The sequence below is a fragment of the Panthera onca genome, chromosome E3 (genome assembly GCF_046562875.1).
Source record: "Panthera onca isolate mPanOnc1 chromosome E3, mPanOnc1 haplotype 2, whole genome shotgun sequence".
NCBI lineage: Eukaryota > Metazoa > Chordata > Mammalia > Carnivora > Felidae > Panthera > Panthera onca.
In genome coordinates this window covers 10,403,871-10,425,037 of record NC_138354.1, presented here as the reverse complement: position 1 = coordinate 10,425,037, position 21,167 = coordinate 10,403,871, and the positions used below count along the sequence as shown (strand labels likewise).

The 21,167-nt window shown below is 60.1% G+C and overlaps 1 protein-coding gene across 9 annotated transcripts in view; it reads right to left on the bottom strand.

The window, feature by feature from the left end:
* The window catches only part of ELN (elastin), a 31,700-nt gene extending 10,936 nt beyond the window's left edge, over window positions 1–20,764 (bottom strand). The window contains exons 1-21 of one of the 9 annotated variants that reach the window (XM_078439980.2): window positions 20,393–20,763; window positions 14,665–14,715; window positions 13,243–13,272; window positions 12,725–12,757; window positions 11,022–11,051; window positions 9,018–9,113; window positions 8,684–8,743; window positions 8,532–8,600; window positions 7,798–7,845; window positions 6,782–6,853; window positions 6,423–6,452; window positions 5,915–5,986; window positions 5,374–5,415; window positions 4,904–4,963; window positions 4,565–4,612; window positions 2,939–3,025; window positions 2,784–2,855; window positions 2,033–2,212; window positions 1,016–1,069; window positions 352–480; window positions 94–156 (exon numbers count right to left, since the gene is read on the bottom strand). In XM_078439980.2, coding sequence (XP_078296106.2) covers window positions 94–156; window positions 352–480; window positions 1,016–1,069; window positions 2,033–2,212; window positions 2,784–2,855; window positions 2,939–3,025; window positions 4,565–4,612; window positions 4,904–4,963; window positions 5,374–5,415; window positions 5,915–5,986; window positions 6,423–6,452; window positions 6,782–6,853; window positions 7,798–7,845; window positions 8,532–8,600; window positions 8,684–8,743; window positions 9,018–9,113; window positions 11,022–11,051; window positions 12,725–12,757; window positions 13,243–13,272; window positions 14,665–14,715; window positions 20,393–20,474 — 1,408 coding nt within the window. In that variant the 5' untranslated portion in view covers window positions 20,475–20,763. Of the gene's footprint in view, window positions 1–93; window positions 157–351; window positions 481–1,015; window positions 1,070–2,032; window positions 2,213–2,783; window positions 2,856–2,938; window positions 3,026–4,564; window positions 4,613–4,903; window positions 4,964–5,373; window positions 5,416–5,914; window positions 5,987–6,422; window positions 6,453–6,781; window positions 6,854–7,797; window positions 7,846–8,531; window positions 8,601–8,683; window positions 8,744–9,017; window positions 9,114–11,021; window positions 11,052–12,724; window positions 12,758–13,242; window positions 13,273–14,664; window positions 14,716–20,392 lie in introns of all 9 variants that reach the window. The other 8 variants (XM_078439978.2, XM_078439977.2, XM_078439982.2 and 5 more) reach the window with 8 other exon arrangements.
* Between the last annotated feature and the right edge of the window lie 403 nt (window positions 20,765–21,167).

Below are 21,167 nucleotides of genomic sequence, written 5' to 3'. Positions count from 1 at the left end.
GGAGCCTGGGCCCCAGGGGAGAGCAGGGCTGGGGTGAGCAGGAGGGGAGGGCACCGCCCTGGGTGTGGGGACAGGCAGGGCAGGGGCACTTACCGTACTTGGCTGCCTTGGCGGCTGCTGCTGCCTGAGCTGCGGCTGCTGCCTGGGCAGCGGCTGCTGCGAAGAAAGAAAGTTGGGGGCATCTCAGTGGGGCTGGGCGAGCAGTGCTCATACCCAAAGTTGCTGGAGGCCGTCCTCGCGCGCGTTGAAGCCCAGTCTACGCTCCCTTGCGCCCCCCTGCCTCTCCCCCCCCCCCCCCCCCACCGCCAGCCCTACAAAAGAGAAGTTTCCCCAGATGGAACTAAGGCTCACCGGAAAGGTCAGCTCCAGGGACAGCTCCAGGGACAGCGCCCACTCCAGCTCCGACACCGTAACCAGGAAAGCCCCCGGCGCCGATCCCAAAAGTGGGAATGCCTCCAACTCCCACTCCCACTCTGGCCCCTGCAGAGGGAAGAGAGTTGGGTGGAAAAGCATGTCAGTGAGGGAGGCTGGGGAGGGCTCTGGGGGGTGCCGGTCAGCCGGAAAGACGATGCAAACCTCTCCCAAGTCTGATGAATGAAGGACCGGAAACCATAGAATGCACGGGCCTCCTGCCAGCCTCCTGCGGGGAGCATTTACGGACACCCTGCCCCCTCTACTCTCCAACCACTGTCTTCTCTGAAGGGCCCCTTTGTCGGCTATAGAGAGATTGTGGGCAGGTCCCGCATCCCCAGTCAGGCTTGGGCTCCTCTGAGAGGGCCCCGGCCAGGGCAGGGAGGCTCAGGGACGTGGTCTCCACTGGGAAGGCCGTACTGGGACTCTCCCATCACTCAGCCCCATGGCCTCGTGGTGGGAGACGACCAGAGGAGACATTGCCCTGGGGCCCAACAGTTCCAAGTCCCAGCTCTTGTCAGTGGCTTGTGATGTGACCTTGGGTAAGTCACTCCCCTTCTCTGGCCAGAACAGGATGGGGCAGAGCTAACCACACAGCGCTCACCGTATTTGGCTGCTTTGGCGGCTGCTTTAGCGGCTGCAGCTGGTGACACAGCTCCTGGAGAGGCCAAGGGGGACACAAATGACTCAAAGTTCTACCTATCCGTTCACCCATGCATATCCGCATTTACTCCTCTGACCATCTGTCTACTTAACCACCCGTTCATCCACCCATCGACCTACCCACGTGTCTGTCCATTTGTTTGGCTATCCTTGGACTTCAGTCCACCCGCTCAACGACTTATCTCTCTGTCCCTCTGTGCACCTACCTATCCATCCACTTATTCACTCATCTGCCTATCTGGCCATTCATCGATCCATCCAATCATTCATTTTGCATTTGCCTTCCACACACCCATCTAGTCATTTGCTCACTGAACCATGTGCTTATCCATCCATCATGCATGATCCAGGCACCCATCTATCCAGCCATCCATCTTTCTAGCCACTTATCTAGGGCCCCATCTGCCCTTCCATCTGTCCTTCCATCCCTGCGTCATCTATCCATCCATCATTTTACCCATGTGTCTAGTCATCCATATATCTACATATCCTTGTTCTGTCCCTTCATCTACCCGTTCCCTCATCCATCAACTTGTCTACTCACCTACTCACTTGCCATTCACCTACATACCCAGGTGTCTGTCCATCCATCCATTCATCCATCCATCCATCCATCCATCCACTTACCCACCATTTACTGAGCACTTATTCAGCTAAGGGCTGGGAACACAGAGATGAAAAAGAAATGGCCACTGCCTCCAGGAGCACACTGACAGCCAGAGGATGAATTAGAGAAGATGACGCTGGCAGTGACTAATTAGGAGGTTGTTACAGCCCAAGGAGGAGAAGGTGAGGCATGGGCAGTCGTATGAAGAGAAGAGGATAGATGCGTGAGGTATTAGGGGGAATCTGAAAGTCTTAGCAACAGTTTCAATATTTCTCTCTTACCCGCGCGCATATGCACGCACACACAGCCCAGCTCACCTAGTCAACCCACAATTCCCCGGGCCCCCAGTACCTGGGACTCCAACACCTGGGACTCCAACACCTGGGACCCCAACACCTGGAACTCCAACACCTGGAACGCCAACACCTGGGACCCCAACACCTGGAACGCCAACACCTGGGACCCCAACACCTGGGACTCCAACTCCCGGGACAAAGCCTGGCCCACCAGGCACCACAGCTCCGGCAGCTCCTGTGGGAAGAAAAGATTATTTTCCTGGCCGGACCCTGTGGGAATCTCAGAGGGCCTCCAAGGGCATGGCTCTGGTGATCTGTGGGAGAGGCAGGTCCTGAGTGCAGATCCCAGGCAGGCTGGCCTTGCCCCTGCGTGGATCCAACCCATCGGAGAGAAGGGGAGGCAGACGGAACCTGCACAGAGCTCTGCGGGTTTGGATCGGTGGACGGGAAGAGCCCGATCTGTGTCTAAAGTAAAGTCAGGTCTCTCCGCTGGGCGCCCAGGCAGTGGGTGCGGCAGGTGCGGGCAGCCCTGAAGGTAGGAAGGGAGAAGCCAGAGGCTCCGTGGGAGCCCCCTCACCCGCCACCAGCTGGGCCAATCAGTGGAAAGTAATGGCCTTCTGGGCAGAGTGGCCAGAACAGGCAAAGGCAAGGAGGTAGGGCCATCGCATGTTTGGGGCGGGGGCGGGGGTGGGGGCTAGAGGCTGCCATAGATGGATGGAGGTCTTGTAGGGCTGGGCTGTGCAAGGCCCATGCAGATGGAGGGTCTGGGGGCAGGCTGGGACCCCGGGCCTGCTCAGGGCACTCACCGAATTTAGCTGCCTTAGCGGCGGCTTTAGCAGCAGCAGCAGCAGCAGCAGCAGCAGCAGGAGTCCCTGCCCCTGAGAGACAGTCACAGAGGGTGAGGCCCTTTCCCGGGGACCCTCTCAAGGACACCCCCACCCCCCAGCAGTACAGATGCTACCTGCGATGCCTCCAATCCCAGGAATTGCGCCGGCCGCACCAGGAATGCCGCCACCTCCAACACCAGGGAGAACCCCGGCTCCAGCACCTGCCGGGATGGGGACAGTGATGTGGCTCCCAGGGCCCCGCCCCCGAGAGGCCCCGGCAGGAAGGCTCCTTGGATGCCAGCATTTTAACCAGCACAATCTCCACTGGGAACGAGGCCCAGGCATCTCCGGATGGGCCTGCTGGAGAAGGCCCCCACCCGACTGTTCCTTGACTCACCCCCAAAGTGTCCATTTCAACACGCTCATTAAGGGACTTGTATGTTTTCAGACAAATCCCATCCTGATCACTGCCACATACTGAGAAACCACAAGCGGCCGCTCCCCGGGCCAGAGGGGCCCCTGTAGGAATGTTCAAGGCTTCCTCTCCCTGTGTTCCAAAGCCTCGGCCAAGTTTGTAATCCAAGCGCCTGGCTGCCTGGCTCTGGCAGCCCCCCTCTGTCCCACTCTCCTGCTCCCACATTCCAGCCATCCCCTCCAGCCTTGGGGGCCTAGAGGGAGGGCCTGCGGGGCCTCCAGGGAGCAGGCCTCCCGCTCAGTACTCTGCCCCTCCCCCCCATCCTCCCACCTTGGGCCAGTGGGGAGATGTCCTCTGTCCCATCTCGGTACAGGAAGGGCTCCCCCGGGAACTAGAGATGAAGCCAAGGGCTTCAGTCCCAGTAGACTGATTCTGAACTGGGGGATGATCTGGGGCAGGGGCATAAATAAATGTTCACTCTGCCCACTACACGGGCGCAGGGAAGGCCTTGCCACCTTTGCTAGTCAAAGCATCACTGACTTGAGCGGGTTGGACGTTGTATAGCACACATTAACTTGATAGTGAACAACAACATTGTTTAAATGCTCAAGTATGCACCACCCAAAATGATCATTCCAACCACCATAGAAACCCATCCCCTCTGCCTGGGCTTCTCCTTCCTATATTCACCACATGGTAAACTCCAGAATCACACATGATTTTCCCTGAGAAGCCTTCCTGATTTTCCCCAGGTAGATATAATGTCTCCCTCTTCTTGACTCCCACCACAGTGCCTGCATTTTCCAGCAGGGCTCTTAGTTGACCCTGGTCTCTGAAATAGATGGAGGGAGGGAGAGAAGGGGAGAGGGAGGGATGGATGGATGGGTGGATGGATGGATGGAGAGATGCAGGATGGAGGGATGGGAGAAGGAAGGGATTGGTGGAGACAGGGAGGGATGGATAGATGAAGGAGGGAGGGATGGAGTGAGGAATGGAGGGGAGACAGATGGGGGATGGATGGATGGATGGATGGGTGGATGGATGAAGGGATGGGAAGAAGGAAGGATTGATGGGTAGATGGGAGGAGGAATGGATAGATGGAAGGAGGGATGAATGGATAATGGATGGATGAAGGGATGGAAGGAAGAATGGATAGATGGAAGGATGGAGTGATGGAAAGAAGGAAGGATTGATGGATGGATGGATGGATGGGAGAATGGATGATATTGAAAACACTGGATAAATGGTGGGTCAGAGGCTGCCTTTGTTTGTTCTCTGTGAGGCAGGCTCCCAGTGATAATAGGGCTGGGGGGCTGGACGGCTGGGGGCTGGCAGGGGCACTCACCAAACTTAGCTGCTTTAGCTGCCGCTGCTGCAGCCTGGGGGCCAACCCCTAGGGAAGGGGAAGGAGAGAGAGACTCTGAAAACTGCCCTTGTGTCTCTGAGCCCACCCGTTCCAGCCCCACGAGAGCCAATCCTTTCATGTGTGGGTGTGGGTGAGGGACTTCACAGCAAGCAGAGGCTGATGGAACTGCCCCCACCTGAGAATCTTCTCCAGGCTCAGACTGGGGTCTGGATGCACGGTGGGCTGGCCTGCATTCTCGAGAGACCCTGGCCAGCCCTGCGGCTCCGGAGCCTGGGTGACTAGTGCCCCTTGAGCTGACAGTTGGGTGAGATTCCTTACCTGTCCCTGTTGGGTACCCAGCCTTGCCCGCAGCGCCAGCCACTCCTCCTGGCCCATAGCCTGTGAAACAGAGAGGCTCAGTGGGCATCTGTACAGATCTCACTGTGGCTGCCCTCCCTGCCCTGCCCTGCCCTTCAGGGGTCAGGCTGCCCGGAGTCTCCACCCTATCACTCCCAGCCAGAGTTAAAACAGATTCAAATGCGTGTGGGATGCTTCTTCCCGTTTTACAGATAAAAATACTGAGGCTCAGGGAAGAAACTGGTTTACCCAAGGCCTGGGGCTAAGTGTGAGGACCAGAATTGAGAACCAGGCTGCCTGAGTCCAAGATCTGTGTTCCCTTGTTAGGGAATTCCCTTTCCAAGACTTTGTTCCATCCCCAGGTGGCTGCTCTCCTAGTGGAATAGGTCCTTGCTAAGACCCTGCGGCTGGAAAGCACTACAAGCCCATCCGTTTAGGAGGGTCTTACTCACCATAGGGCAGTTTCCCAGTGCTGTAGGGCAGTCCGTAGCCACCTGAAGAGAGGGCAGGGTGGGCTTAGGGGCTGCTCCATGGCAGTCCTGTGCTGGGCCCCCACTGCCTGGGTAGACGGACCTACCCCCACAGGTACTGAGGCCTGAGACCTCCCTACGCGCACCAAAGGTCCTGCGCAGAGGCTCTCGGGAGTGCAGATGCCCTCGCTGGAGGAGGGAAAGGGATCCCTGCTCCAGGGAATGATGGAACAGCGCTCCCCCCACAGATCCAGGGCCTGCCATGGCCTTAGAATCCTAGTATCTTCCTGATTAGTAACCTCCCAACAGGAACCATCTCATTGTCTGAGCTGATTGCGGGGGTGGGGGCTGACATCGGAGGCGTCTTTCCATCGGAGGGTGTTTCTTTCCATCAACACAGATCGCTTCCCATCAGGGCTATGGGTCTCTGTACCTGTGCCCACGTGTGCACATGTGTAAACATATGTGTGCATGTGAGTGAGGCCCAGTGAGTGGCACCTCTTGAATCGTCCTTCTGACTTACCTGGCAGCTTGGGAGCCTTGATGGGGTACCCCAGCGGGACTCCAGGCTGCTGGCCCCCAAAGGGTCCAACTCCTGCGGGAACAAGGAGAGCAGACTCAGGTCCCAGCAATGTGGGCCAGCAGGCCTGCTCAGCCCTCAGCCTCACACTTGACTTTCTGCTCCGTGGGAGCAGCTGATCAGTGGTCGGCTCAGTGCTGGGTCACTTCCTCCCGGGAAACTGCCGGGCGCTCTCCCTCCTGGGGCTCGAGCCATGAGTTGGGGCCTGCAGCTCTCACAGCATTTGGCACAGACTGGTGGGGTTTCTGGGTTCATCTGGCTGCTGCTTGGACGGAGGGGTTGGGTGGGGGGAGCAGCGTGCTGTGCCGAAGTCCGTCCGAGGCCTGGGGCAGGAGGCATGAGGGAAAGTGGACAGGCCTCCAGGGGATTCTGGGTGGCCCCGCCCCTCCCTGCCTGGCTGGTTCCTCTGCTGGCCTGCCCGCCCACCTGGGGACACCCAGTTTGGCCTCACCTGGGATTCCAGCAAAAGCTCCGCCTCCGCCTGCAACGACCAATGACAAGGAGCCGTCACTGGGGCCCTGACGCCATGGGGACCAGTAACCGGGGCCAGGAGGCACTGAGGGGCGGGCTGACCAGAGCACGGCCAGTTCTGCCCAGATCCCCCGTTCCAGGCTGCCCTCACACACACTGTGGGATTTCTGAGAGGAGTGCTACCCATCTTGGCCAGTTGTACCAGGACTGGAGCCCAGGAGGTGCCCGTCCAGAGGGCCCTGAGCCCAGGGTCCCCCTCCCCACCCCCACTCCTGGCCGGAGAGGCCTGAGGGTGGGTGGAGATTCCCACCATGGGCTCCCAGACCGCTGGCCGCATACCTGGGGTCTTGGCCTTGACTCCTGTTCCGGTGGGAACCCCGGGGAGCACCCCCACACCCGGGAACCGAGCTCCTATGGGGGCAAAGGGAGGGAGCTGGCGGTGAGGGTGGGAAGGCAGGCCTCGCAGACACCCACGCCTCCCTCGGGTCACACAGCTGACCTTCTGTGCTGTCAGCGACAGGCACGGCTCAGGTGGTGATAGGGGCACGTGGGGGTGGTGACTCTCCTTCCCCGTCTGACCCAAGGTCAGAAGACCTGAGTTTGCACCCCATTTCCTAGCCTCTTGAGCCCGCGCCTCAGTTATTGGAGTTAATTTCCAGCCAAGCAGCACATCGTCCCCAGAGAAGGCAGAGAGTTAAACCCTGCTCGAGGCAGCAAGCCTGCGCCCCTCGGGGGCTCTCGCTGGAGGTGCGGCCACACCAAACAGGAAGTGGCCATCTGCCGTGGCTGGGAACTCTCTGTTTGCCAGCATCTGGTGGTTCTACCACTCATGTCTCCACTGGGGCTGGGCCACCTCAGCCGGAGGGACAGGGGGAGGGCCACTCTGTCAGCAAATCCCTCCGAGCAGGCTGAATTTGGGCTTTTGGGGGAATTCAGGAGGTCACATGTTGGGTGGGGTGGCCAGGCCCTGGCAGGGAAAGGAGGGCGAGAGGGCAGCTCTGAGGGGTCTCCGGCGGGGCGGATGTGCTGGGCGGGCCCCCTGGTGACTCACAGCTTTTGGGAAACAGCTGGCCACACTGGGACTTGGTGTGTCCTCGGGGGGCCCTTCTCGGGCCGTGACGAGGGTCTGGGTTTGGGCCGAGGGTCAGGGTTTGGGGCGGGGTGGGGGGGTGTGTGTGACGCTGACCAGACTTTGTGGGGAAAGATGGCCAGGCCTGAGCTTTGACGCTTAGGGAGACAGGGCTGGTCCGGGCCCAGCCGGTGGCCCTGGCTTGTGGGGAGGTGACGGGCCACCTGGGAGGCTGCCAGAGGCTGCTCTCCTTGCTCTAGGGTCCCTTTCTTCGTCTTGCCCTCACCTGTGCCTGGGAGCACTCCACCTGGGTAGACACCTGGCAGGCCCACACCTGCGGCCAGAAGGGAAGGTTTGGGCCATGAGCAGCAGCCTGGCCTCTGGGGACCCCTCCCCGCTCCTTCTCTCCCAAGCGGCTCCGGGGCTCCGGGACCAGCCTCCCAGGGCCCAGAGGGCATAGCCAGGGACACATGTGCAGCGGCCGCAGCTCTCCCACGAGTTTCAGAAATCATCCGCAAACCCTTCTGCGTGTGGATTCATCTTGTCTCCTGGAGCCTGTTTACATGGCCGGCTCAGCCCACCTCCAGGCTAACAGCTTCCAGATGTTCCCTCCCTGCTGTGTGGACTCAGGCAGCCTTTTGTTCAACCTGAAGTCACTTCCTCAAGGGCTTGGGGCAGAGGAACGAGCACCAGATGGGGAGTCCGAGTGCCTGGGGCTCAGCCCTGCTCTGCCGTGACAGGCCCTTCTGAGCTGACTGTCCCTCCTGAGCCCCGGTGCCCCAGCTGTCATCTGAATGCCTGCCACAGAGCCTGTCTCTGAGGTCTCCTGCTCTAAGAGCTGGAAGAACGGCCCGGAAGGCGGGCCAGGGCCCGTCTCCCAGGTTTCGGACGAGGCACCAGACGCGGGCCTAGCTGGTTTCCCCACCTACTGCGGCCCTTCCTGTGCGGTGTGCAGGTGGGGGCCTCTGCCCTCCCCGCCCTCTGCCCCCCCAGGGACAGCCCCGGGGACAGCACACTGACCGGGCACTTTCCCAGGCTTCCCTCCGACTCCGACTCCGACTCCGGCTCCGGGCTGAGGCACCACTGCACCTGGCATGGGACGGGCCGCATCACAGTGGGCTCCCCCCAGGCCTGCGGCCCTCACCTGGCCGACTCAGGGCTCACCGCCATACCTGTAGACACTCCTAAGCCGCCGACCCCGCCGATGCCACCGACGCCGCCAAGCCCAGCACCTACGGAGCCGGGACAGGGGGAGGCAAGGGGTCATGCAAGGAATAGTGGGACGCGGGAGGGCCCCGGGCTGCCAGCGGAACGCCCCCCATTACGGTCTGGCCCTGCCTCCGCCTCACTTGGGGCCTTGGGCACAGCCGGCTGCCTCCCCGAGCCCCAGTGGATTGGAGGTGAGAATTCCGCCCTCCCGCCTGCCTTCCAGGAAAGGTGCTTTGCAAAGTTGTGAGCCCACAGAGGCCAGAGGGCCTGAGGCCCGTCCCCAGGAGTGACACTCACCAGCCTTGGCAGCTGCTTTATAGGCCGCGGCAGCTCCTGCCACTCCGCCGGGCACCAGAGCCCCCGGGTAGGTGCCTGCAGGAAAGGCCCCGAGCCCTGCCGAGGGGAGGACCTGGTGAGGCCCTGAGCCCCAGCGCACCGGGCCCTGTCCCTCCTGGGAGGCACATTTGAGGCGGTTTTCTGCTCTCTGCAGGACTTTCACGCCAAGCGGTGGCCCCTGGGCCAGGACCAGGTTCGGCGTCGGAGAACAACATATGCCCAGGCTGCTCTGCTCAGCCTTGCGAAATTATGGGGATCTTGTTGGGTCAAACCGCCATCCTCCCCTCCTCCAGAAAGCCTTCCTGGAGCCCTTCCGAGTTGAACGACTCCTCTGGGCTCCATTGGCCCCTGGGGCTTCTGTCCTGCTCTCACCCAGCACCCAGCTGTGACCCACTCGTGCCCTGGACAGACGCTCAGCACAGGTGGTCTCACCCTCCCCCCCCCATGCTAGCACCCAGGATAGGCCTGGCCTGCGTCCCTGGACCCCAACGGCCCTCCACGCCGAACAGACGCCCTGGGCTTGGCTCTGGCCCCCAGATGTGCACATTGCCTGGATGTCAACGCTCACCTGCCCCGGGGGCCAGCTCCCGCAAGCCCACCAGCCCTTGCAGGGGGAGAAGGAGACAGAGCGAGGTGAGGAGAGGAGAGGCTGGTGTGCGGGCATTCCCGGGCCCGGCGTGGGAAGGGTCTCATGGAGGGTGATTGGGAACCAGGCAGTGCTGTGGTCAGCTGTGGTCAGGCGCTCAGGCCCCTAAGCTGGACCCAAGCAGGGCTTATGACAGGTCCCCCATGGCAAGTACCAAGCGTTGGGACTTGGGGACTGATCCTGATAAAATGGCAGCTACCATTCAGTGACCAGCTACTATGTGCCATGTAGGCACGATTGTACTGACCCCCCATAACACCCCTAAGCCACACCGTGCTTCCCCTAAAAGGCCTGCCAGATAAAGGGGCGCCCAGCAGGGCTTTTGGGCCGGGGGGGGGGTGGGGCTGGGGCTGAGCAGTCTGCCAGCAGGACCCCACCCGGGCCAGGCCCTGCTCTGTTCCTACCATCAGCCCCCGACCCCAGGCCTGTACTGCTTCCTTGCAGGGAGTCCCCTGGCTCAGCCCAATCTTCCTGCCCTGTATCTGGAACCCCTTCTGTCTCCCACCATCTGTATATCTGTCCATCCAGCCGCCCCTGCTGTCCAGGAGCCTCCGTGCTTGTAGACGGATGCTAAAATGTTTATGAGAAGCCGAATGGGTCCCTTTGGCTCTCTCCTTCCCACATCTGGGCCCAATTGGTCCTTCTCCCCCTCCAGGAGACATTCCATGGCTTTGGCCAGGACCGATGGGCAATCAGGTTGGAGTTCACAACCGTGCCAGGTTTGTTTCCAATTCTGTGAGAATCTTTCCTGCAAGCTCCAGTCTTGGCTATCCTGAGCCCAGGGGCAGCCTTCTCTGGGGACAGACCCCAGACATGGGGGGCTGCTGAGCCCCGGAGGGTCTACCTGGCTTTCATGGGGTGTGGTCTCCCCTTTCCCCCATCTCCTCCTTGTGTGAGCTGACCGTGCCTGAGACGCAGCCGGCCCCTCTGTAAGGTGGGTCTCTAACTGCGGCCCCTCTCCCTTCCGGGCAGGTGCGGTGTGGGTCAGGGCGGGCCTGGGGTGTTCTGGGTTCACTTCCCAGGACTGCAGGCCCTGCCCCTCCCCAGGTCTGTCAGGGGCCTCTCTCAAGCTGGGCCCGTTTCCTGAGCTCCAATAGGGCAGGGAACACGCTCAGGCTTTTCCTGACCACAGAAGGGCTGGGAAGAGAAGATGGGGACCCAACAGGAAGTGGGAAGGAGCTGGGGCCTGTGAGGGTGGCCTGGCAACCTCTGGGCAGCCATCTGTCCTTTTCCCAGGCTCCCCCGCCAGCTGCCTGATCCCAGGGCCACCTCAGCACGACCAGCCCCACCCCTGCTGGCCCTCCTTCCTGTAGACTCACCTGGTCCAAACGCCCCCAGGAGTCCGGCCCCTGGAAAGGAGGAAATTGGTGAGGAGCTGACCGTAGCCGGCAGCCAAGGGGCCTGGCCGGCCCAACCCTGTCTCTTCCAGAGTCCAAGAGCCCCGGCCTCAAACTCTGCTGCCCCCACCTACTCTGTGTGTGAGGAAGCAAGTCACCTCACCTCTCGGAGACTATACAATGGCCAGTGTGTCCCCGACCTTCCTGGGGCCAGTGGGCTGGTGAGCAGAAAGCACCTAGTGTGTGCAACCTGCCGGGGCACCCAGTGGGTGTCCCCCAGCCCCTTCTCGTCAGAGGGAGATATCCTGACTCCCCTTTTGGTCTTACTCCTTTGCCCTGAGCTGGAAGTTCTTTCAGAGTCCCCACTAAGGCTCATCCATGCCTCACTCCAGCGCCCATCCATTATGGGACCCTGTATGCAGCCCCCCCTGTCTTCCCTCTGGTCGTGCTGACACTGGGGTCAGCCCATCCCCCATGCCCCTCCAGCTTTGCTGTCACGACCCCCACTGCTTGGGTTTTCCGGGCTGAGCCAAGTCCTGCGTCCACGCCTTTGTGTCCTCTCTGCCACCGGAGACCCTGTGAGGGTCGCCCCTCCAAGGGAGACAGGACACGGGTTCTGGCCGGATAAGCAGCGAAGCACAAAGTCTCCCGGACTCGCAGACCCTTCCAGACCCCAGGACACCCCTTGCCCAAGATTCCTGCTGTCCTGCCTCTCTCTCGCCTGGCCCGGCCCTGGAATTTCACAACCCAGATGGGCTTGCAGGGAAGAGGGATCTGGGTCCCGTAGATTCATTTGCACTTGGATCATTGAGCATCAGCATTTCGTAAGAGTCGTTGGACATCCAAACTGTCCCGGAGCCTCCGGCTTCAGAGCCAGGGAGACGCAGAGCCGGGGGCGCCAAGGCCACATGTGGAGAATCTCATGCCGACGGCGCCACAAATCTGGACCGAGACACTGCTTCCTCCACCTGCTCCTTGTCTAAGGGCTTCCCGGAGGGACCCTCCCTCCCCCTTTCCTGGGGGTGTATTGTTTGAGCTGACGGTGGACCTCGGTGGCAGATCCGGGCCCCCCGGGCAAGGCCTGGACAGACCCGACCAGATCCTCTTACTGGAAACCTCCAAGGTCTAGACACCGCCGGAAGGGGCCTGGTCGGGAAGGGAGCTCATCTGGGGCTTAGGGTCGGGGTTCGGTCTGGGGTTAAGCCCAGACCTCGGTCTCGGGTCAGGGTTCAGCCTGTGGTCAGATAAGGACTCCGATTGTCACGGAGGTCAGAAATGTCTAGGGTCTTGGCCTGGCGTTAGAGAAAGCTCCGTCTGGGGTCAGGGGACCATCCAGATGGAGTCTGGAGCCTACCATTTGTATCTGAGCGCCAGACTGACATTCACAGGCTTGGTGGCCCCTGGAACATCAGTCCCTACCTTTGCCCCTGGGGCTGTTTCTGAGACCCTGTGCCGAGGGGACTCTCCAGGCAGCTGGGCACACAGGCGTTTTGCCGGGTAGATGCGAGGCACTCCTCACACGGGGGAGACCTCGAGCGGCCGCCAGCCGCCTGCTCCTTAGAAGCCCCGGGGGTCTGGCCCCAGCCTGCTTATCTCCCTCCCGCCTCACTGGGTCCACCACTCTGTGGGCCCTCCCCTCCCGTGCTCCCAGCCCTCTCGCCATGCCCCGAGGCCTCGGGTCTTACCTGGCTTGGGTGGTTTGCCTCCTGGCCCCAGAGCTGCAGAGGGAAGAGGTGATAATGTATAGAGAGCCCCACGCCACCATTTATCTACTGTTTATCTTCCCCGGGGCACTGGGGCTTCTCACTCCCCGGGTTCTAGAAGGGCTGCCAGGGGATGGTCCCCCCACCCTTTGGACAGGGAGCTGCTGGGAGCCCGGTGTCTGGATGTGTGGGTAGGAAGCTCACCGGATTCATGGCGTACCCTCTCTCAGACTCAGTTTCTCAGCCCCAGAAGGGAAAGGTGATACCCACCCCGTAGGCCTTGCAGGGGTGTTACGGAAGATCAAAAGAACCAGGGAAGAGGGCAGGGGAGGGGCCCGGGAGGCTGGTGGGCTCTCTCTCCCAACACTGGACACTCCGTCCATAAACTGAGGGGCCCTTGATGCTGAGGCCTTCTGGGGTTCTGGGGCCTGGGGACCCGGTTGGGCCAGAGTCACAGCCAGACCCCATCAGTGAGAACCAAGTTTGGTTTCTGAGCTTACCTCCTCCTCCCAGACCTCCGAGACCAGCCCCTGCATTGAGAGGGGGAGAGAGAGAGAGAGAGAGAGAGAGAGAGAGAGAGACAGAACGAACCATCAGAATGCCAACGGCATTCTCACTCATGGAGCGCTCTCTTTTTAGCCAGCCAGAAAGCTGCCCACTGACCCACAGTCAAGTCCCTCGCTGCCTAGCCACACGATGGCGGGCCAGCCTTAAGCTCTGTGAGCCTCAGTTCCCCACTGGGCCAACAGCCTGGTGCCCGCCAGTGTCTGGGAGTGTCCGTGGCTGCCCTCACCTTCATAGCAGTTCTGAGCACTCAACTGCCTTTTTTTTTTTTTTCCCACTAGATCTCTAGTTTATTATAAAAGGATGTAACCCAGGAACAGCGAGATGGAAGAGGGCAAGGTGTGGGGGAAGGGTACTGGGCTTCCCCATCCTTTCCGGGCACCTCTCTTCCTACACCTCCAGGCGTGCACCTCCCAGAAGCGCCTCTCAAATTACTTTTTCAGTATTGAAAGCATTACCTTCGGTTTTTCAATCTACTTTAAAGCATGATGCCTTTTTCCAAATTAAAAGAAAACGCGCCCCTTCACCCCCCCCCACCCCATGCCACAGCTGCAATACATTCTGCTCATTATCTTTTGGGGGCGTTCCCAGTCTCCAACGCTGCTTTTCTGTTGTTTGCACTTGAAGAACATTTCGCCGTACGGTTGTGCAGGTAGCGCACTCATACTTTTGAGTAGCTGGGTGTTATTTCAGAGTGTCCTTGATCACTCCCTTCAGTCAGGTGGGCTTATGGTTTTACGTCTTTGCAAATAACCCTCCAATGGACCTTCTTCGGGATCTCTCGCTGCTTTTCAGTTATTTCCCTTGCGTGGATTCCCAAGACCGGGGTTAAGGGTTTGAAAGGCAGGGGTGCCTGAAGGCGCCCACTTTCCTACAGCCTCTCAAGCATCGTCTTTCAACTTTCAGAAAATTTATGCTCTGAGTGCTTGTGAAAGTGTCACGCAGACTGCTTTTGAAAGTAGGAGGGGGGGGCGCCTGGGTGGCTCAGTCGGTTGGACGTCCGACTTCAGCTCAGGTCACGATCTCGCGGTCCGTGAGTTCGAGCCCCGCGTCGGGCTCTGGGCTGACGGCTCGGAGCCTGGAGCCTGCTTCCGATTCTGTGTCTCCCTCTCTCTCTGCCCCTCCCCCGTTCATGCTCTGTCTCTCTCTGTCCCCAAAATAAATAAACGTTAAAAAATTAAAAAAAATAAATAAAAGTATAAACCTCTTAAAAAAAAAAAAAAAAGTAGGAGGGGCTTGTGGGTCCACTTTGCTAGGCGTGCCAATGTCTCCCCTTCCACATTGTCACACCGTGCGTTTCTTACGAACTAATCAGGACCTTGCCTTCCCCGAGCGCACGGAAGTCTCCTGTACGTTACCTGGGTAGAAGACGCCTCCGGGAACTCCTCCGGGAACAGCCCCTGGGACCCCTGGAAGTGAGTAGGTAGAACCCTCCATCAGCCAGAACCAATGAAAGCACAGTAACAATAATAATGCAGATGATAATGATGATGTTGCACATCTACAAAGAAAGATATGCTGGCCGAAGCAATTTATGTTTACAAAGCATTTTCTCATTCATGCTTCTCAGAATGGCCCCCGGGAGGTTGGAAGGGCAGAGATTACGATTTTCATTTCAACAGATGTGAAATCGGACTCAGAGAGGTTAAGAGGTGCGCCCAGGGACACACAGCTGGGAAGAGTGGCGTCTGGGCTTAAAGCCAGGCCTTCCCTCTGAGCACGGTGTTTTGCACGGGGTCACCTGCTTCTTCTCCCCTCCGCCCCCAGAGAGGGTCCGGCCCGGGGCGGGGGGCTGTCTGCCTTCTGCTGGGCGGTCAACCCTCTCCAGCCGTAAGCAGCTTGAGCAGGGCCCAGAGCTGTGGGAGGGCAGGCTGGGCTACGACAGTGAGCCCTAAGGAGATGTGGCTGCTGCTAGCAAAAAGGCAGCCATTCCCACACTGATAGGATGGCGTGAGGTCAGCGTCCTCAGCCACTGGGCAGCGATGGCTGGGTGGGGTTCTGGCCGTCTGACACCGGGCTGTCTTGGGAGGCGCCGGGGCCCAGAGGGGGACACCATGAATGAGCAAAGTGAATAGTTTCCTAAGGAAAAGTTAATTCACCGGCCAGGCCAGGGGCTGTCTGCCCGGCCAAGATCACGAGTTCACTCCCCACGGACCCGCGAAGCTCTCGCTGGGGAATGCCGTGGCGCTGGGCCCCAGACCGGGCCCGAGCGTGGTCATGGCAACAGACGATCCCGGGGCAGACCGGGCCCTGACTCCACCACCACAGTGGCCTCAGCTTCGTGAGCTGCCTGGCCGATGCCCCAGCCGGGGCCCCGGCACCACCCTGCTGAAAGGGGCATGGGCGGGGTCGGGGGACGGTGTGTCTAGAGGCCTCACGGCAGATGTCTGGCCTCCGTGGCCTGACGATGCTGCACGCTGGGCTTGTTGGCCCCGCAGCCCCGTCACCCCCAGCAACAGCCCAGCAGGGTGGGGAATGCCAGACTGTCATGGTCATAGGTGCCGAAGCCCCAGAGCCACACCCCTCCCCCTCCTCCCCTTTCTCTCCTTGTCTCTCCCTCCTGACCGTGCCTCTCTCCCTACCTCTTTGCTCTCCAGCTCCAGGACAGAGGGCAGGAGCAGCGTGGGGGTGGGGGGTGGTGGACAGAGCACGGGGCTCGGGACAGACCCATCTGGCCTCGGGCTGTGCCACTGCTTCCCGTCTGTGTGCCCTTGGGCCAGTCACTTAACCCCTCTGAGCCCGAGTTTCCTTTAAAGAAATGCGGGGCTGATAACCTCTGCCCTGCAAGGCTGTTGCAAATTGTCAAATTGTCAAATGTCAAGTGGTTCCAATAAGAGACGTGTCCTGCCCTGGCTTTGGGCTACAGTAATTGCAAAAAAAAAAAAAAAAAAAGGAAAAGATGGTCAGCCTTTGTCTCTGCTTTGCTGCACCGTACCTGGCCTGTGGCCAGGTATGCAGTAGGTATTTAATAAAGCATGGGGGAATTAGGTTGAGGGGAGGATGCTGCCTGTGGGTTTCAGTCCAGCCTATTCCATCCCCAACCAGCCCGGGAGTCTCCCTACCTCGTCCCGGCTGAACCCCTACTTCCTCTGCCCAGGATCTGCTCCCCCTCCTATCCTCTGCCTCCTCTCTCCCCAGCACCTGCCCGTCTCCCTGCAGCCCTCCTGGCCCTCCCCAGTTCTCCCCCGTCCCCCACCCCCAGGATTCAGATCCCAACAGCGCCAAGCTCTGTGCCTGGACCACGACGGCCTGGAAGGGGCTAGAGATTTGGACCGTCATTTTGAGCTGACGAAATAGAGAAGGTTCAGGGGGGTGCGAAGGATCCCCACCCTGCCCGCTCCGGGCAAGTGCAGGGGAGGTGAGAACAGATGACGACAGGAGTCGGTCAGGGGCCTTCAAAAAGGCAGTGGCCTCATTTCGTGCTCCAGCTGGTCACCCTCCTTCTTACCTCCTTGGCGAGAGCGCATCCTCCTGCCAGGATGCCTCTCTGCTCCCCAGTCCTGCCCTTCCTCCAAGACTGAGCTCAAATTCTTCCCTTCCTGCCTTCTCTGGGCCTGTGGCTCTCACTGCTCAGCTGGCCCAAAGCAGCTGGCTTGGAGCATATGCTTGTCTTGTTTTATGTGGGTTTGGCTTGTTTCGCGGGCTAGCCCAGGGTGGAACTTGTCTCTTGCGTCTTAGAATCCGGATCCTAGACTCTCCGAGATCGTAACAGTCTTCTTGGCCTGGGTGGAAACTCCTTCCGCAAACATCCCTCCCTCCCCCGCCTCCCGGGCTTCTGCTCACACGCCTCCAGTGACAGGAAAGTCACCCCCTCCCGACACCGTCAGCCCTACCTGCAGAGAGGTCTTCTTTCTGCTGAGATAGAATTTGCCCCTCCGTCTCTCCAATTCTGCCTCTCAGGGCACCCTGGGCCCAGGCTCATCTCTCATCCACAGTCAGCCCCTCAAACACTGACCTTTCTTTCAAGGTCTAACTCAAAGGCCTCTTCTGCTATGAAGCCTTCCTGGATTTCCTGGGACTCTTCTGGGCCTTCCCCCGCCCCGTTCCTAGCTGCTTCCTCCATCACTCACCCCTGCTGTGCCCAGGAGACAGAACGTGGGGGTGAGTAGCGAGAGGGAAAGTTAAACCTTAAAACCGGGCACTGATTATAAAAGTCAATCAGCCCGAATAAGTGCGTCCGAACACGAAGATCTATCGTTTTAGCAATTCACATCCCCACAGTGCCCTTATTTGATGTTTGCAGATGTTCCGTGGCTGACGCCTCCCACTGTGCCTAGGAGATAAATGCAGCAGGAATGTTTTCCCTCATTTTACAGCCAGGGAAATCAAGCGCCAGGGAGATGAGGCGCCTGGCCCGGGACCCACAGCTGACCCCAGTCACACGCAGGGCCTTCTGCCTGGGCCCCCGGGCTTCAGGTTCAGAGATGTGGAGAAGGCTGTTCCGGAATGAGCATGGGGCCAGCAGGCCTTGGCAAGGGGCTCTGCCAAGCCCAAGTCCAGGGGGCTGGCAGGGGAGCGGATCAGTCCGCACGAAGCTGTTTATTGTTTGCGTGGAGAAAGCCTGCCAAGGGCTTTTCAAAAACAATCCGTCCTCTAGTGTGGGACTCTGTCCCCTCCCTTCCCTGGGCACGTCTGACCTCCTGCCTTGGCCCCAGCAAATGCGGAGAGCAGGAGTAGCTCAGCCGGAGGTCCTTGGCCCCAGAGGCTCATCGGAGTTACCTGGACAGTTTTTACAAAACCTCCACGTCCAGTTTCCTCCTCAGACCAAAGAAAGCAGGAATTCTTGGGTGGGACCCTGGCATTCGAATTGTTTAAAGTTCCCCAGTTAAGTCTAATATTCAGCCAGGGGCTGACAAGCCCTGTACTAAATCATCCTTAGTTCCGAAATCAGAAAAAGAAAAGGCTGATATTATTTCTGGGTCCTGGGAGACAGAACTCTGTCTGATTTAATTCCTCCCTCTCTCTCTCCGTTTATAAATGGCATAGGGGTTTGGGACAGCTGGTCCTCAAAGCTACTTTGGAGCTATCCTGAGTGGGTCTAGACACCCCTTGCCACCAGTTTTTCTGGGGAGCCCCCTCCACTGACAATATGGTTCCTTGGGGGCTGGGGAACTCGTGGGGGTGATATCTTCTCAATGGAGGGCGGGGGGAAGCTGGGCTCCCCAGGAGAGCCAGGAGGGCGGTTCTGTGTGTGTGTAGACGTACGGCCCTTTCCACACCCCTTTCCACACCCCGACCTCTTTAGATTTTGGTAGTCCCTGGGCAAAACCCCCAACAGATGGCATGGATTCACGTCCTCCTTCCTGGGACCCAGCTGGTCTACCACGTGGACCAGAGCTGAGACTTATGTGTAAGAAAAGAAGCAGGGCGGTCGAGGCTTGGTAGTGTCACTGAGGGCACCTGCTCTAGGGTGTGCCCACTCTAGAGGACTCAGTCTCGGGCGTGGGCTTTCCCAAGCGTCGCCCGGTGCCCTGCATCCACCCGTCACCCTTTGGCAGAGAACTGGCTGGTGTTAACCCCCTTTGGCCGGTGTTAACCCCCTCAGAGCTGCCTTTGGCTGTCTGAGCTCCCATTTCCCTATTTGTAAAAGAAGGTCATAGGCTCAACTCTTAGGGTTTTTGAGGGGATTAATTGCCACGCTACATAGCTGGTGGAACTGTCTGGAGAGACGGGTGTTCGGGGGCCACACCTGAGGGAGCCGGGAGGAGGCTCAGGAGGCCCCAGAGCTGCTGCTCTCGGTGCTGGGGTGGCTGGTCCTCTGGGATTGTCTCGCTCCCCCTGCGGGGCCCGACCGATGGTGTGCGTGTTCCCCCCTGCCCGCCTCCCAATCCAGGCCTGGGAGCTGACCTCTGTGCAGGAAGCCTCTGCTCTCTGGGGTCCTGTCTGGCCGGTCAATCTCACGGAAACAGTTCCTGCAGCCCCAGCCCCTTACTCCGGCCCTCTGGCCTGGCCCTGTTCCATCCTGTGCCCCCCGACACCGGCCCCACTGAGGGTCTGGTTCCTAAGGCGAGGAGGACTCCCACGGAAAGCGGACCCCACCCAGGCCACCCCACCACATGGCTCAAGTGTCTGCACTCCTCTCTTCCTGTGGCCAGAAGCACCTTCAGGGGTCCCCTGGGAGCCATTCCCAGGGTCCTTCGAGGTGTGCAGTGGCCCCACAGAGGGCACTCTTGTGGCCTGCAACAGAGAGCACGTACAGGACTGCTCCGAGGTCCCCTCTAGCCTCTGCTACTGGCCACCCTCCCTCTGCCAGGTGAATACCTTCCCCAGCTTCCCTGATCCTCATTTGTGTTCTGTACCACACACACACACACACACACACACACACACACACACACAGAGTCACATGCACAGTGACAATCCACACCTGGAGACCATATTTCCCACGTGTACATGCCTGTCAGGTGGCAGACTTTTGCACATGCTAACAGGCACTGTCACATACCCTTCAACCCTCACCTCAACACACACACACACACACACAGATGCTCAGATGTCCCAGCCCTCCTCACCAGGGACAGACCACAGCAGAGGCTTTCCAACCCACAGCCCCGTAATCAACTTGACTCTGACCTTCCTCAGAGGGGGGTCCTGGCTTCCCAGGGGACAAGGAACCTGTTGAGGTCACACAGCTCACCGCGGCTGAGCTGGCCTCCAACCCAGGTCCCCTGCCCTCAGGGCATGTGCGCACCCCCGCTGGGTTCACAGGTGTGCAAACCGCCAGTGCCCCACGACCCACCGGGACCCCCCACTGGCCCTTCCCCAGTGTGTGCTCCAGACCCCCCCACACCCCCACCACCCCCCACACTGGCGGAGCTCCCAGGACAGAACAGGGCGGTCCCCAGCCCTGTCGGAGCGGCAGAACCTGGACACGGTTGGGACCATCCTGAGTCTCGGGGTGTCTGTGTGACAGGTTCCTCCTCTGCACGGGCTGGCTCCCGGGAGGGGCCGTTCTGAGGATCCAGTGGCTGAGGGACCCCCTGGAGGACGGCGGGGTGAAGGGCGCCCTCTGGTCTGTCAGTCCGGCCACCTGGCCGGGAGGCCCTCGGGCTGCCGGCGAGCCCCGGGGGGCAGGGTGAGGCCTACCTCCAGGCTGCGAGGGGTGGACGATGGACAGCAGGAGCAGGAGGACTCCGGGCCGCAGGGCTGCAGTTCTCAGACCCGCCATCTCGGGGAGAAATGCCCCAGCCCGCTCTCTGCGCCTCGTTTTATCCCCAAAGCGTAATTGCTGCCTCGTCGGCTGAGAGGGAAGGAGGGAGGGAGAGAGGGCGGGCGGGAGGGCGGGAGAAGGGGGAGGCCTGGGGGAGGGGGCCGCGGGGAGGGGGGCAATTACGAAAGGCCCGGCTCACAAGCCTCCCAGGCTGGGTCTGACTGGACTGGACTGTGGGCTTTTTTCCTTAAAACACACTCACGCGCACACACACACACACACACACACACACACACACACACACAGAGTTCCTTCATCTCTCTCCTGCTTTCCCTCTGTAGCTGTTCCCTCACTGCTGGCCCTGTTCCCGCCAGAAAGTGCGAGGGGGGCCTCTGCCAGGACAGCCCTCGGGAGAGGAAGCGGGAGGGAGGGCCCTGCAGCCCAGCCAAAAATCCGGCCCCAGCCAAGGCCCGAGTGGCCAGGCCCCCGCCCCTCTGGCTGGGCCCCGGGCCCAGTGTGGGGACACAGGCCAGCTGTCCCGCGCCTCTGTCTCCACCCTGGCCCTCCAGACTCCCCTCAACACCCCCAGGTCTGGTCAGAGACGGTCCCTGCCCAAAGCTGGGGAGGTGGGGTGTTGGGCAGGTCTGGGGTCCGAGGCCTGGGGCCCAGGACTCCAGAGGTTGAGGGGCTATGAGCACAATGGCCTGGAAG